This window comes from Ranitomeya variabilis, chromosome 3 (genome assembly GCF_051348905.1).
Source record: "Ranitomeya variabilis isolate aRanVar5 chromosome 3, aRanVar5.hap1, whole genome shotgun sequence".
Taxonomy (NCBI): Eukaryota; Metazoa; Chordata; class Amphibia; order Anura; family Dendrobatidae; genus Ranitomeya; species Ranitomeya variabilis.
In genome coordinates, this window is record NC_135234.1 from 598,286,800 (window position 1) to 598,301,799 (window position 15,000).

The 15,000-nt window shown below is 41.9% G+C and overlaps 1 protein-coding gene across 3 annotated transcripts in view; it reads right to left on the reverse strand.

Moving 5' to 3' along the window:
• The window catches only part of PCDH17 (protocadherin 17), a 241,316-nt gene extending 226,637 nt beyond the window's left edge, over positions 1-14,679 (reverse strand). Inside the window, exons 1-2 of one of the 3 annotated variants that reach the window (XM_077297286.1) lie at positions 14,346-14,679; positions 10,757-13,295 (exon numbers count right to left, since the gene is read on the reverse strand). In XM_077297286.1, coding sequence (XP_077153401.1) covers positions 10,757-13,234 — 2,478 coding nt within the window. In that variant the 5' untranslated portion in view covers positions 13,235-13,295; positions 14,346-14,679. The remainder of the gene's footprint in view (positions 1-10,756; positions 13,296-14,345) is intronic. The other 2 variants (XM_077297283.1, XM_077297281.1) reach the window with 2 other exon arrangements.
• Positions 14,680-15,000: the final 321 nt, after the last annotated feature.

The window sequence follows — 15,000 nt, forward strand, 5'->3', positions numbered from 1 at the left end:
TTATATAATGTGCGCATGCAAGTTATATAATGTGCGCATGTAAGTTATATAATGTGCGCATGCAAGTTATGTAATGTGCGCATGCAAGTTATGTAATGTGCGCATGTAAGTTATATAATGTGCGCATGTAAGTTATGTAATGTGCGCATGTAAGTTATGTAATGTGCGCATACAAGTTATGTAGAAACCCATGATTAGGCAATGAAAGTAACTCACAATAGTGTGGGTGAAAAACATTAAAAACACAAGTATTATAAACTGTACATTGAGTGCATTATCTCTGACACATGTACAAGTGAGCAATTAATAATAAGTTTTAATAGTAATAATTATATTCATGGGAGAGAATTTAACTCCAGAGCAGATGCATGGATTTATTTACTTTATATATAAAGAAAACACTTAAAAATACAAACTTTACAGTTTCTTAAAGTCTATAGATTCACACGGAGAGGCCAAGTGAATGCCATAAGAAAAGGTTTTTAGGTTTTTTTTGTTTTAAAAAAGGAGTTGTACTGCAAAGTACAGAGCTGGTATTGGCCCAAGTGAAGGTTCACTTGGTGTGTATTTGGATTGAATGCAGATTGCGAAACTAAAAACTGCAGCATTTCTGAAAATAAAGTCTACTCATATTTATCACACTTAGTCATGCTTTTATGCACTTTTTTCGGGGGGAGAGGAGAGAAGATAATAACTGCTCCAAAAAACCCCACAAAACAAGGCCAGCAGCCTGAGGACGAGGACTTGAGATCCATATATATGTATATATATATATATATATATATATATATATATATATATATATATATATATATATATATATATATTTATACTGTATATATATATTAAATCACGGTGTATGGATAAGTTAAAGTAAAAATCATCCATCTAGCTGCCGCTGTTAAAACACTGGAGATTTTACAAGTGAAAATCATACAATCTACAACTTGTGAATCCAATAATATTAGCAAATACCACCAATTAACAATGTTCTGTAGTTCTTCTGATTCCCCATGTTGCCTACCCCATGTGGAGGGCATTGTAGTTGCGTAGACATCCATGGTTACAACCACTTATTGTCACTATGAGTGGTCGTAACCATGAACACCTAAGCCACTACACATGGAGTAAATGACATACTGAATCAGAAGAACAATACCACATTTCTAATTGAAGGTGTTTGCTAATATTATTATTACACCTTCTACATATTGGGATAGGATTTTGGAGATAGAAATACCCCTTTAACTAAAGCCGCCCATACACTGTAGATAGCTGTTGGCTGAATGATGGTTTGGCAGATCATTCAACCGACAGCTATATCGCCCACTCTCCCTTACACAGGAGCCCTCATTCAGCTGGACTCATGTTTTGTATGAAAGAACCACTGACAGGTCTCTTGTACTGGCTTATCTCACCAAGAACAAACCGATCAGTAGCCCAAAATGAGACAATACCTGATCCCTAACTCCTCTAACATCTACTCGTTGGGGGCCTCCATACACATTAGACTGTCGACTAAGCTCGTCAATAATGGCAGGTTCGGGCAACAGACTATTGCATATGGTGCTTTTAGTAACATTTACAACAAATCGTAAAATAATTAAAGCTAGCTTCACATTTGTATATCTACAGAAATATCATGGATGCATTAGATATATACCTCAAAAACTCACATAAACCTATGCCATTTCTCAGCTTACAACTGCCTGAATTTGGACATTTTAATGTATGGAACACATTCATCCATGACTGTGTTATTAATTAAAAGGAAGGTATCCTTTAGTCCTAGGTATTGTTAGGTTCAGACAGGCCCACTTGCTGGATTTCAGAGCCACTTCCAAGAGGAGGCACATAGGGTGTGTGGAGGAGTGAACTTTTCCTCATCTCCCCCAACAAACTCATTGAAAAATGTATGTTTTAGACATAATAAAAAGTTCTGCTTTATGTTACAATACATCCCCCATTAATAAAGTGTAAAAAAAAACTAAAAGTTTTTAGAAATGTTTGGGGGTGGGGAGATGGAACAAAGTTTTGCCACCTATTGTTTCTGTACTTCCAAAAGAGAGAGAGAAAAAAAAAAAACACATAAAATACATATGATGTAAACCTTACAGAGTCAAAAGATGATTTTTTTTTTGTTTTACTATATGTGACAACACTGCATTTATGTTTAATTATTCAGCGGGTCAAGAGACATAGGCCATTGTTCATATGAGCCTGAACATTGACTCTTGAATTGATTTTGCTGCAGTGGTGATGACGCAGCATTTGTTCTTGATTAGGTCAGACATATTTTCTGGTAGGTCAAGAGACGTAAGTCATTGTTCATATGAGCCTAAACGTTGACTCTTGAATTGATATTTGTTGCAACTTATTGTGCGGCTATCCTTGGAAGACAGTGAAGTAAGGTAATTGAACAATTGATATTTGCTAATATGTTGATTAACCATTGTATTAGTTTATGCAGCTTGCTGACCTGCAAAGTGAATGACAAACTATGCAAATTGTTTGAATACTTGACCAATGAGAGTTGACCTTATCCCACCTTCCCCCTGAAATGTGGTGATGGCCTGGAGGACAGATGCGAATATAAAAAACGACCTCTATCCTTCTGCAAAAAAAAAAAAAACACCTCTATAGAACAGCAGCCACAGGACCAAGGCTCCATCTGAAGGAATACAGATCTGATCCACTGTCATCACTGAACCCATGGAGACATTTGGAGAAGCCAGGTTGGTACAATCAGGTCACCTAGTCCCATGGGGACATTTGCAGAAACCAGGTTAGGACATTCATTCTCCTGGCCACATGCCTCAATGGACTGTAAGCTTCCTAAGCTTGTTGTTACCTCCTTTCTGTGGGGTCCCTTTTATAGTGGGGTGACACTGGTGGGGAGGTCGGCCCTGGAAGCCCATAAGTTGCAGATATTCTAATTCACAGTGATCCAGCAAAAGGGTGAGACTCTAATTTGCACCATATTATGTACTTGTTGGTGTAACAACTCTGCTGGCATCACGGCATGGCCTCTCATCTCTCACACTATCTTACCCACTGCTCCAGGCCATGATGTGGTTTCTGTTTCATGCCAGCTGAATATTCTGTGTCTCTGCTCTCTGAATGCTTCCTGGCTGTGTGCACATGGGGCCCGCACCTGAACTCTCTGGATCTTATAGGAATCAGGTGCATCTGTCTAATCTGTTCCTGACCAATTGCCAGGAGGCCTCCAGTATTTAGTGCAGTTCCACCCAGTGGACTGGGCCTGTGCAATGTGTTAGCTCAGTTTGTGTTTAGCTTCTGAGTTTGCCAGGCCTTGCTCTGAGTTACTCCCTCTCTGGAGGCTTTTCCCTGTCTTATTGCCTTGATCTTGTTGTCCGCCCTCCAGGAGGCAGAATATCCTGGTCCCTGTGTCTTTGTCTTTGTTTCTTGTCTTGTTCCATTTCCTTGTCTGAACTTAGTCTTATCTCGGTCTCCTTGTCTGTGGCTTCCTTCCCTGCTGTGTCTTTCCTCGTGTTCTCAGTCTGCTTACACTCCGCACTCTTGCGGTTCTGCCTGCTCTGTACCTTTGTGGCTTTACCTCTGCTCCGCACTCCTGCGGTTCTGCTCCTTTCTACTCTGCTTAGCTTCTGCAGCTGCAGTGATCTCTTGCTGCAGCTCCTGTGATCTCTTGCTGCAGCTCCTCTCCACATTCCTTGTGGCTCCGCTCTGCTTAACTTCTGCAGCTGCAGTAATCTCTTGCTGCAGCTCCTCTCCACATTCCTTGTGGCTCCAATCTGCTTAACTTCTGCAGCTTCAGTAATCTCTTGCTAAAGCTCCTCTCCACATTCCTTGTGGCTCCGCTCTGCTTAACCCCTTCCTGACGTCGGACGGGATAGTACATCCGACGTCAGGTCCCCTGCTTTGATGCAGGGCTCCGCGGTGAGCCCGCATCAAAGCCGGGACATGTCAGCTGTTTTGAACAGCTGACATGTGCCCGCAATAGCGGCGGGTGAAATCGCGATTCATTCACCGCTATTAACTAGTTAAATGCCGCTGTCAAACGCAGACAGCGGCATTTAACTACCGCATCCGGCCAGTGGCCGGAAATGACATCATCGCCGACCCCGACACATGATCGGGGGTCAGCGATGCTTCAGTATTGTAACCATCGAGGTCCTTGAGACCTCTATGGTTACTGATCGCCGGTAGCTGTGAGCGCCACCCTGTGGTTGGCGCTCACAGCACACCTGATTTTCTGCTGCATAGCAGCAATCTGATGATCGCTGTTATGTAGCAGAGGCGATCGAGTTGTGCCTGCTTGTAGCCACCCATGGAGGCTATTGAAGCATGGCAAAAGTAAAAAAAAAAAAAGTTTAAAAAAATGTGAAAAAAATAAAAAAACATAAAAGTTTAAATCACCCCCCTTTCGCCCCAATCAAAATAAATCAATAAAAAAAAATCAAACCTACACATATTTGGTATCTCCGCGTTAAGAATCGCCCGATCTATCAATAAAAAAAAAGCATTAACCTGATCGCTAAACGGCGTAATGAGAAAAAAGTCCGAAACGCCAGAATTACGGTTTTTTGGTCGCCGCGACATTGCATTAAAATGCAATAACGGGCGATCAAAAGAACGTATCTGCACCAAGATGGTATCATTAAAAACGCCAGCTCGGCACGCAAAAAATAAGCCCTCAACCGACCCCAGATCATGAAAAATGGAGACGCTACGAGTATCGGAAAATGGCGCAATTTTTTTTTTTTTTTTTTTTAGCAAAGTTTGGAATTTTGTTTCACCACTTAGGTAAAAAATAACCTAGTCATGTTAGGTGTCTATGAACTTGTAATGACCTGGAGAATCATAATGGCAGGTCAGTTTTAGCATTTAGTGAACCTAGCAAAAAAGCCAAGCAAAAAACAAGTGTGGGATTGCACTTTTTTTGCAATTTCACCGCACTTGGAATTTTTTTCCCGTTTTCTAGTACACGACATGGTAAAACCAATGATGTCGTTCAAAAGTACAACTCGTCTCGCAAAAAATAAGCCCTCACATGGCTAAATTGACGGAAAAATAAAAAAGTTATGGCTCTGGGAAGGAGGGGAGTGAAAAACAAATACGGAAAAACGGAAAATCCCACGGTCATGAATGGGTTAACTTCTGCAGCTGCAGTAATCTCTGGCTGCAGCTCCCCTCCACATTCCTTGTGACTCCGCTCTGCTTAACTTCTGCAGCTTCAGTAATCTCTTGCTGCAGCTCCTCTCCACATTCCTTGTGGCTCTGCTATGCTTAGCTTTTATTGCTGTGCTATCTCTTGCTGCTCTACCGCTCCTATTCGCAGCCTTGCAGTTCTCTTCCAGTCTGAACAGGTCCCAACCTGTTCCTTCTTTCTCCTTTCTTTCTGGCTTGTTTCCGTACCTGCATCTCCTGTGTGAACAGGTCCCAACCTGTTCCTTCATACCTCATTCCTTTCTGCTTGTTTCCTTTCCTGCAACTCCTGTGTGAACAGGTCCCTACCTGTTCCTCCATACTACATATCCATACCTGCACCTCCAGTGTGAACAGGTCCCTACCTGTTCCTCCATACTTCATATCCGTTCCTGCACCACCTGTGTGAACAGGTCCCTACCTGTTCCTTCATACTACATATCCATACCTGCACCTCCAGTGTGAACAGGTCCCTACCTGTTCCTTCATACACCACATCAACCAGCCCTGTTTTCTCTGCCGTGTCTCTTCCAGCCCTGTGTTCTCTGCTGTGTCTCTGCCAGCCCTGTGTTTTCTGCTGTGTCTCTTCCAGCCCTGTGTTTTCTGCTGTGTCTCTGCCAGCCCTGTGTTCTCTGCCGTGTCTCTGCCAGCCCTGTGTTCTCTGCCGTGTCTCTGCCAGCCCTGTGTTTTCTGCTGTGTCTCTGCCAGCCCTGTGTTCTCTGCCGTGTCTCTGCCAGCCCTGTGTTTTCTGCCGTGTCTCTGCCCGCCCTGTGTTCTCTGCTGTGTCTCTGCCAGCCCTGTGTTCTCTGCCGTGTCTCTGCCAACCCAGTGTCTCAGCCGTGCCAGCCTACTCATCTGAGTTTCATCCGTGCTGATCTGCTAGTCCTGCCTGATGCCCCCACCTGTCCTAGTGTTCCTGTTCTCCAAGTGGGATTAGCAGCCACAGCCAGACACCACCCTGGAGTAGCACCTGGCAGCTGCCTGCTGCACAAGCCTGACCTCACCATCAGAGGCTCCAGTGAAAACCCAGGCAGCTGTCATAGTCACACCCCTTCCAGGGTAGTCTGGTTTGTGGCACAGTGGGGCCACAAACCCCCCGAGCTCATGCCCACCATCCAGGGCGTGAGCGTGACAGTTGGGACTGTACTATATGTTATTTTCTGTTGGTGGTTCAATAAAGTATTGCCACACTGTTTGATCCTCACACTGTGTTGTCTGAGTAGTATTCTGCCCATGGAAAGGAGTGTGGGCATTCAGTGGGATGAGCCCTGGTCCATGCAGTCTTTCTAAAGACAGCCAGGCCAGCAGACGAGAGCATTCACTGACACTCGTGTCTCCACACGGTCTTGCCCTTTTGGTTTTTTTTTGCAATCCAGGAGCATACATCAAGCAGACAGCCCTGTACAAATGTGGACCGAGCCTAAATATAACCCTTGATACATAAATATATAACCCTAAATTTTTTATTATGAGATGCACAGCTTTACTATATGAAGTATCCTATTTGCAGAGTGAATGCTTCCATTTGTCTGTATTGTGTCCAGCAAGGCAGACAGACGGATCATGACAGGAGCGTGGTTTCATCCAATCAGCTGCCGGCTTTACTGCACATATTCAGAAGCATTACACAGGTACACACTCAAGTACCACAATCACTTCTATGAGCATGTACCATTCAGTAAGTAATGGATAGTGTGGCTACTCAGCCTATAAAAAGCCCATGGACTCTTTAAATGAAATTATGCAAAATCAGAAGCTACATTATATTTTGGAGGTAGCATTTTAACTCAGACAATACCTGCCTAGTGTCCTCTCTGGATTCTGGTGACAGAGGAGGACATTTTGATAGCCATGTGTTAGAATCCAGGCCAATCCTGGGCACAGACCATGCTGGCTAGTCTGTCATTGTCATTTCTGTTCTAGAATTATTTTCTGTTACATTATTTGGTAGAGTACAGCAGATTACCAGTAGTAGTTACCTACAGAGACATTGCCGTTACCCAAGGAGAAACGCTATGGACCCAACTGGGTCAATCTTGAAGTTACAAAGCATCAAAGGCAAAATTCATTGGAAAAAACATTGTTCTCAAACTATAGAGCCATAAATGTAACCTCCACAATTAGTGGAATTAGATGGAGGTTCTGGTGCAGTGTTCATTACTGCTTTTTAAAGAACTCGCTCAAAACCTGTTGAAAATGAGCTGATGACTACTGTATATGTACGTCAATATGCATGTCTGTAAGATATGCATGTACTGTATGTATGTCTATATGCATGTATATATGTCTATACACATGTACTGTATGTATGTCTATATGCATGTATATATGTCTATACACATGTACTGTATGTATGTCTATATGCATGTATGCGATGCATCTATTGCCGTATATCTACATGTATGGCAGTATGTCTATATGCATGTATATATGAATATACACGTGTACTGTACATATGTCTATACACATGTACTGTATATATGTCTATACACATGTACTGTATATATGTCTATACACATGTACTGTATATATGTCTATACACATGTACTGTATATATGTCTATATGCATGTATGCGATGCATCTATTGCAGTATATCTACATGTATGGCAGTATGTCTATATGCATGTATATATGAATATACACGTGTACTATACATATGTCTATACACATGTAATGTATATATGTCTATACGCATGTACTGTATGTATGTCTATGTGCATGTATGCGATGCATCTATTGCAGTATACCTACTGTATATACATGTATGGCAGTATGTCTATATGCATGTATGGCAATATGTTTATATGCATGTCTGTAAGTCTATATGCATGTATATATGTCTATATGCATGTACTGTATGTATGTCTATACATATTTATGTGATGCATCTATGGCAGTATAGCTATGTCTATACGCATGTATGTTAGTGTATCTGTACGCATGTATGGCAGTATAGATATGAATTATATGGCAGTATGGCTATATACATGTATGGCAATATGTTTATATACAGGTACAGTATGTATGTATGGATGTCTATAATCATGTATGTTTGATAATTCTCATCTTAGAAGGGACACTAAAAACACATCTGTGACAACTCCTGCAAATAATGACTAAGTGATTTAAAATATATATCTAAACCGTATAAAAAAGGAAGGATATAGGAAACAGAGACAATCTCATGGCTTTACTCTGTAACAGGACTGCGGGTGTCACAGGGCTTTATTAGCACTGGGTTAGGCAGTACAGCTCCATGCATTCACTAGCAGCTCCCTGTGTCTATTCCTGCAGGATGTTAAGAGGATGTGAGGCGGAATAGATGAATACCCCAAACTACAATGTTTACACATACAGTATGAGGAACCACGTCACCAAAGTAATGAATCACCATTACAGTCGTAGCTCCTTGGATTAGGATCAATACTACCAATAAGTCACAGGTTCAATACCATGGATTAAATTAATAAGAGAGTAGGTGCCTAATGTAGAACCAATGCCTTCACCATCAGCAACGCAAACTATTAGTGGCTAAAAGCTTTTTAAACATTTTTCAGGTCCTCTACACGCAGTCACGGGCACAGTATGTGATCACTCAGTTCTCCTTAAGACATGCAAAAGGTGCTGCTGTGCTGCCTGGAGACTTAGGGGAACTACTGAAGTCATAGAAGAAGATTTACTATGGTAGCTGCACTCAAAGCAGGCACAAATAGTGTGCACAGAGGATGGATGGATGGATGGATGGATGGATGGATGGATGGATGGATAGATAGATATGGGCTAGATAGATGGATAGATAGATAGATCTATAGATAGATAGATATTGGATAGACAGACAGATAGATAGGTGATAGAGAGATCTATAGATAGATATTAGATAGACAGACAGATAGATGATAGATGGATGATAGATAGATAGATAGATAGATAGATAGATAGATAGATAGATAGATAGATAGATATGGGATAGATAGATAGATAGATAGATAGATAGATAGATAGATATAGATAGATATGGGATAGATAGATAGATAGATCTATAGATAGCTAGATATGGGATAGATAGATAGATAGATAGATAGATAGATAGATAGATAGATAGATAGATAGATAGATAGATATGGGATAGATAAATAGATAGATAGATAGATAGATAGATAGATAGATAGATAGATAGATAGATATGGGATGGATATATAGATAGATATGGGATAGATAGATAGATAGATATGGGATAGATAGATAGATAGATAGATAGATAGATAGATAGATAGATAGCTAGATATGGGATAGATAGATAGATAGATCTATAGATAGCTAGATATGGGATAGATAGATAGATAGATAGATAGATAGATAGATAGATAGATAGATAGATAGATATGGGATAGATAAATAGATAGATAGATAGATAGATAGATAGATAGATAGATAGATAGATAGATATGGGATGGATATATAGATAGATATGGGATAGATAGATAGATAGATAGATATGGGATAGATAGATAGATAGATAGATAGATAGATAGATAGATAGATAGATCTATAGATAGCTAGATATGGGATAGATAGATAGATCTATAGATAGCTAGATAGATATGGGATAGATAGATAGAGTTTGGATCCTAGTTGGTAAAATCTACCTGTTACACTCGTTACCACACTACACAAAGAATAGGTCTGCTTATCGGAGTGCATGAATGGAAGAACGCACAGTCACAGATGTATTATCACGAAACCAGCACATACAGAATTTTTGGCAATGCATTAGCTAAACTTGCAAATGTTGTCATCTTAATCCTAACATTTAATTCTTACATATCTGCCTTGGTATTGTGCTCAGTCCTGTAGAAATCCAGCACAAGCCCAGCTTTGCTTGCTCTCCGAACACCTACCAACTGCAGTAACAAATATAAACTCTGCATACAAATAGCATGGCTTCCATGGTAGACTCTAGCAGGCCATTTCCATGCAATCTGCTGCCTTTGTAACCTGTCCAGAGGTTAGTGATATTCACGGTTTATGCGGAAAGACATATTATATAAAGATATGTCTGCGTAATATTGCAAAACAGAGGGAAGGAGAGGAGGCAAGAGACCAGAGACTACAAGGTTCTGCTCAGTTAAGGCTGCATGACTGCAAAATAGGGGCAACCATTTCCATTATTTTCTTACCCAAGCCAATGCAGATAGACATCAGCTATTAGTATTTTCTCTATAGAGCAAAACAGTAGTCTTATAAAAGTATACATCAAAACAGCTCAGTAGTTTTTTTTTTGTTTTGCTAGTAATTTACTATTGTCCATGTCCACAAAAGCATTTAATTAGCTAAACAAATCAGAGATCCAATAGAAGAACTGGTAATATGATTATATTCCTATTTGCCATTTGTGAATTACCAGTAAATATCATGGTCCAATCAGTAAATACCAGTAAGAGCTTTTATAAAGAAATATTCATTGCTAAAATATGAAAATACTGCAAAACAACAGCAATGCAAAAAGCATACAAGTGAATGTGATGACAACTGATGCCATTTACTTGTATGCAAGGGTGGTGGCCATACCTGAATTATGGACATCCGATTAGATGTAGTCTCAGTCGTGTTGCTCACTGGTCCAGTAAAACTGTTGTGGCAGCCAACATGGCCTTGAGGGACAGTCAGATTATTCGATGTAGGTTTGAGGTACATCACTTCTGAACGAGGAGAACTTAAAGGGAGCCTGGTCTGGTAATCAAAATACATTGGTGAAGTGGCAAGTGAGGGGCTGCTGACAACGTTCATGACATTCATGGCATTTCTTTCCTCGACTTCACTCTGAACTAACATAATGTCATTCTTATTTATTTTCTTCTTTTTACTCTTGCCCAGCTGGGGATGGCTATACTCTGCAATCCTGCAGTTATAAGTTCTGATTTCCTTATTTTCTCTTTTACATTTGATGGCAATGGTGATCATGGCAGCCAACAGTATTATCGAAATTGTGCTTAGTGTAACGATAAGAGGCAAGGACATATCCCACTGGTGTTGTTTCCCATTCACCCTAGGTTCTCCTTCTGGTAGAGATCCAGAAGAGGATTTAATGATGAGTTTTGCAACAGCAGAAAGTGCTGGCTTTCCATTGTCGGTCACTTTGATCACAAGCTCTACAATTGGTGACACTTCTTCCCAATATGGATTCAGGGTTTTTATCTCTCCAGTCACAGGATCAATCTCAAACAGGTGTTCTTCATTGCCATACGCAATTTCATAGGTCAGTCGCCCACTTTCTCCAAAATCATTGTCCATGGCTCGGACTGTGCTCACGACATACCCCACACCTACGTTTCTAGGAACATGAATTTCTGCAGTGTCATTTTGTAGAATTGGAAGGGAGATAACCGGTGCATTGTCATTGACGTCCAGTACGGTCACCCTCACGGTAACATTGCTCTCTAGATGAGGGGAGCCTGAATCTTTTGCAAGGAGCTTGAATTCAAAGTATTTTGTTTGCTCATAATTAAAAGATCGAAGGGCATAAACTGCGCCATTGGTGGGATTAACTGACACGAAAGTGTAAATTGATACATCTCCAACATAGGACGGCAATATTGAATAGGACACTGTGCCATTATGTCCAAGATCTGGGTCATGTGCTACCACAGATCCTAAATATTCCCCTGGAATATTGTTCTCAGACACCTGCAACACATGCAATCCTTTGTTAAAAGTGGGGGCGTTGTCGTTTTCATCTAAGATCTTAACAGTAAAAGATTTAGTTGAGTTTAGTGGAGGATTCCCATTATCCCTGGCAATAATAGTGACATTATATTCATCCTGTGTCTCCCTATCCAGTGGTCTGTCTGTTACAACTGTGTACAAATTGTCATAATTTTCTTCCAGCTTGAAAGGCACATTGCCCAGAACCCGACACTGTAACTGGCCATTTTTGCCAGAGTCCTTATCGGTCACCCTCACTAAAGCGATGACAGTGCCAGGAGGTGCTGCCTCGCTGATAGCTCCCTGCCGGACTGACACAAAGGTAGTAGAAGGAGCATTGTCATTCTTATCGATCACTTTCACTGTAACTTTACAATGGGCCGGTATTGGGTTCGGGCCTTGGTCACGTGCTTGCACATCAATTTCTATAATGTTATTCTCCTCATAGTCAAGATTGCCCTTTACTTGAATAACACCTGTATTGGGATCAATAGAGAAAAGTTCCCGGACTCTGTCAGGTGCATAGCCACTGAACGAGTATACAACATCACCATTGGAGCCTTCATCTGCATCTGTAGCATTGAGATCAATTACAACTCTTCCCAGTGGTGAGTTTTCTGGGATCTCCACCAAATATGAAGGTGCCTCAAAAACCGGACTGTTATCATTGGAATCGATGACTTTGACATTTATTTGCACCGTGGCAGATCTAGGAGGATTGCCACCATCCAAAGCAGTTAAAATTAGGTTATGATGGCTTTGTTCCTCTCTGTCCAATGGTTTGTCTATGACCAGCTCAGGAAACTTTGTTCCATCCCCTCTGGATTTTACATCTAAGGAAAACAATCCATTGTGGTTGATGACATATGTCTTTAAGCCATAGTCTCCAGAATCTGGATCATGGGCACTGGTGAGAGGAAATCTTGTCCCAGGGAAGGCATTTTCTGAAATATCAATATCAATCTGCTCAGATGGGAAAAATGGTGAATTGTCATTAATGTCTGTGATATCCACTTTGATCATGTATATTTCTTTATCGTTTGCAAAGACCTCCAAGGACACTTGACATTTTAAACTTCTCCGGCACAAAGTCTCCCGATCAATCCTCTGTTTGGTGAACACCAGCCCACTGTCGTGTTCTACATCAATCAAGTTCGGTGCAGAATTTTCCAAAACTCTGAAGTTCGATTTCTTCCCCCTCTCTGAAATGCCCAGCTTTACATCATTGCTTAGGTTGCCCACCATAGTTCCAGCAATTGCCTCCTCCGGGACGGAAAAATTTAAATTTTTTAAAGTCAGGGCAGGAGCCCACAAAAAGAATAACAATAAAACTGAAAGGTACATCCCCAAATATGTATGTGAAGGGTCTTCTTTGCTTCACTCTCCTCTTCTCAGTTCCTTGAACCTGTTGATTTAAAAACACCTGCAGTTAGATAAGCAGCAAATGGACCATGGCGGAGGAGGCTGGCGGGGTTAAATCGGTGATTGGTTTTCTGCTGGAAAAGACAATTCTTCACCATCCCGCCTAAGCTATTTGTCTCCTGGCAATTATTAATTGGAAAGGACAATTTAAATATCAGATCCCCACAGCCCAATGAAAAGACAGCGTCATAGTAATATATGTCTATCTTCTTAACATTATCCTGCAGTTATCATTACAAGACAAATCAAACCTCTATTAGAGATGCAATAATGCACATTTCGCCCGCAATAAACATGATTTGTTTGGAATTGTATTGTAGTCCTAGACTAACATTGGGAAAAAGCTGGATCCTGGATATAAAGTCTGCTGTGAACGCAGACATCTGCAGGTTCAGTCTACAGCACAATGTATCTCTCCGGCAATTAGTGCATCTCTAATATAGAAAAACACAATATTGGCACCAAGGCTGGCCGGATCACAATCACCTATTCACTCCATTCTCCGCACAGGAGAGGGTTTATTTCCAAGAAATCGTGTCACTGCATTGGCTTACAAGCGGTAGGATTCAGTTCATTTCCAGTTCTCATTCCCTACAGTAGATCAAATCAACAGGCAAAGCATGGCTGGATGCACAAATGGAAACGGGGAAGGAAAAACTCTATGGGAACAGGCAGCTGCTGCATTCAGAGGGATGATAATATATATATATCCAATAAATGCATGCCGACGTGGCATGGTTTGGATAGAAAACCTCGAAGCAATCACCCAGACCGGCGCTTGAAATGAGATGCACGTAGATCAATTGCAGAAGGTGGGTGCACTGATATTCTCATGGTCGCCCCCTTTTATTTGGAGCAATTAGAAGTGGGCTCTGCGCACAGATTGCACATTCACACTTAATTGTTGTCCCTTTCCACATGAATGACACATGCAGAATGCAGATGTTTATGACCTGCATGAGTCAGATCCACAGAGAGGGGGATAAGGGGAAGCAGAGGGGTCTGTGTGCTTAGTGATGGGGGCTGCACTCACCTCTGGGCATGGGCTGTCACTGCCTCTCCTCTCCTCACACAGGCAGCACCATGGGCAGCTCCGAGTCACTTCCAAAGTGCCCAGCTCATGTCTTCTCCCTCTACAGCCCAGCGGTCAGCAGCAGCAGCAGCAGCAGGGATGACGGCAGCCCCGGGCTTCCTCATTGCAGCTGGCAGCACAGATGCTTCCCCCAGTCAGTCCTACGGCAGCACAAAGCCCAGCAATCCATCGCAGTAGTGGACAGCGCAACAGTTGTGGCTGTAACCCCTCCGCTCCCGCACCGCGTCACATCCCAGCTCCGCTCCGAATGCCTCTTTACTGACTGACTCTATTCACATCACGCTGCTGCTTAAACATTGACACTGTTCTCTTGCCAGCCAATCCGCGCTCGCCACCATGACCCGCCCCTCACTGCCCGTCCACCAATAGCAGAGGAAGGGCCGGTATAAAGGGCGTGTCTGGCACGGCAGTGCTTTGTGTCATTGATTAGATCAGTTAGGGCTGAGACAGTAACGCTGGGAGAAGGCTTCAGCTTGTACAATGCTGCATTTCATTTCCTCCGCGTGTCTGGCTCGGGGATTCAGGCCAGTGACACTTATTTCAGGGCTGAAGGAAATCAGCATTTGGATTCCTGAAGGAGGGAAGTTTGTAGCGC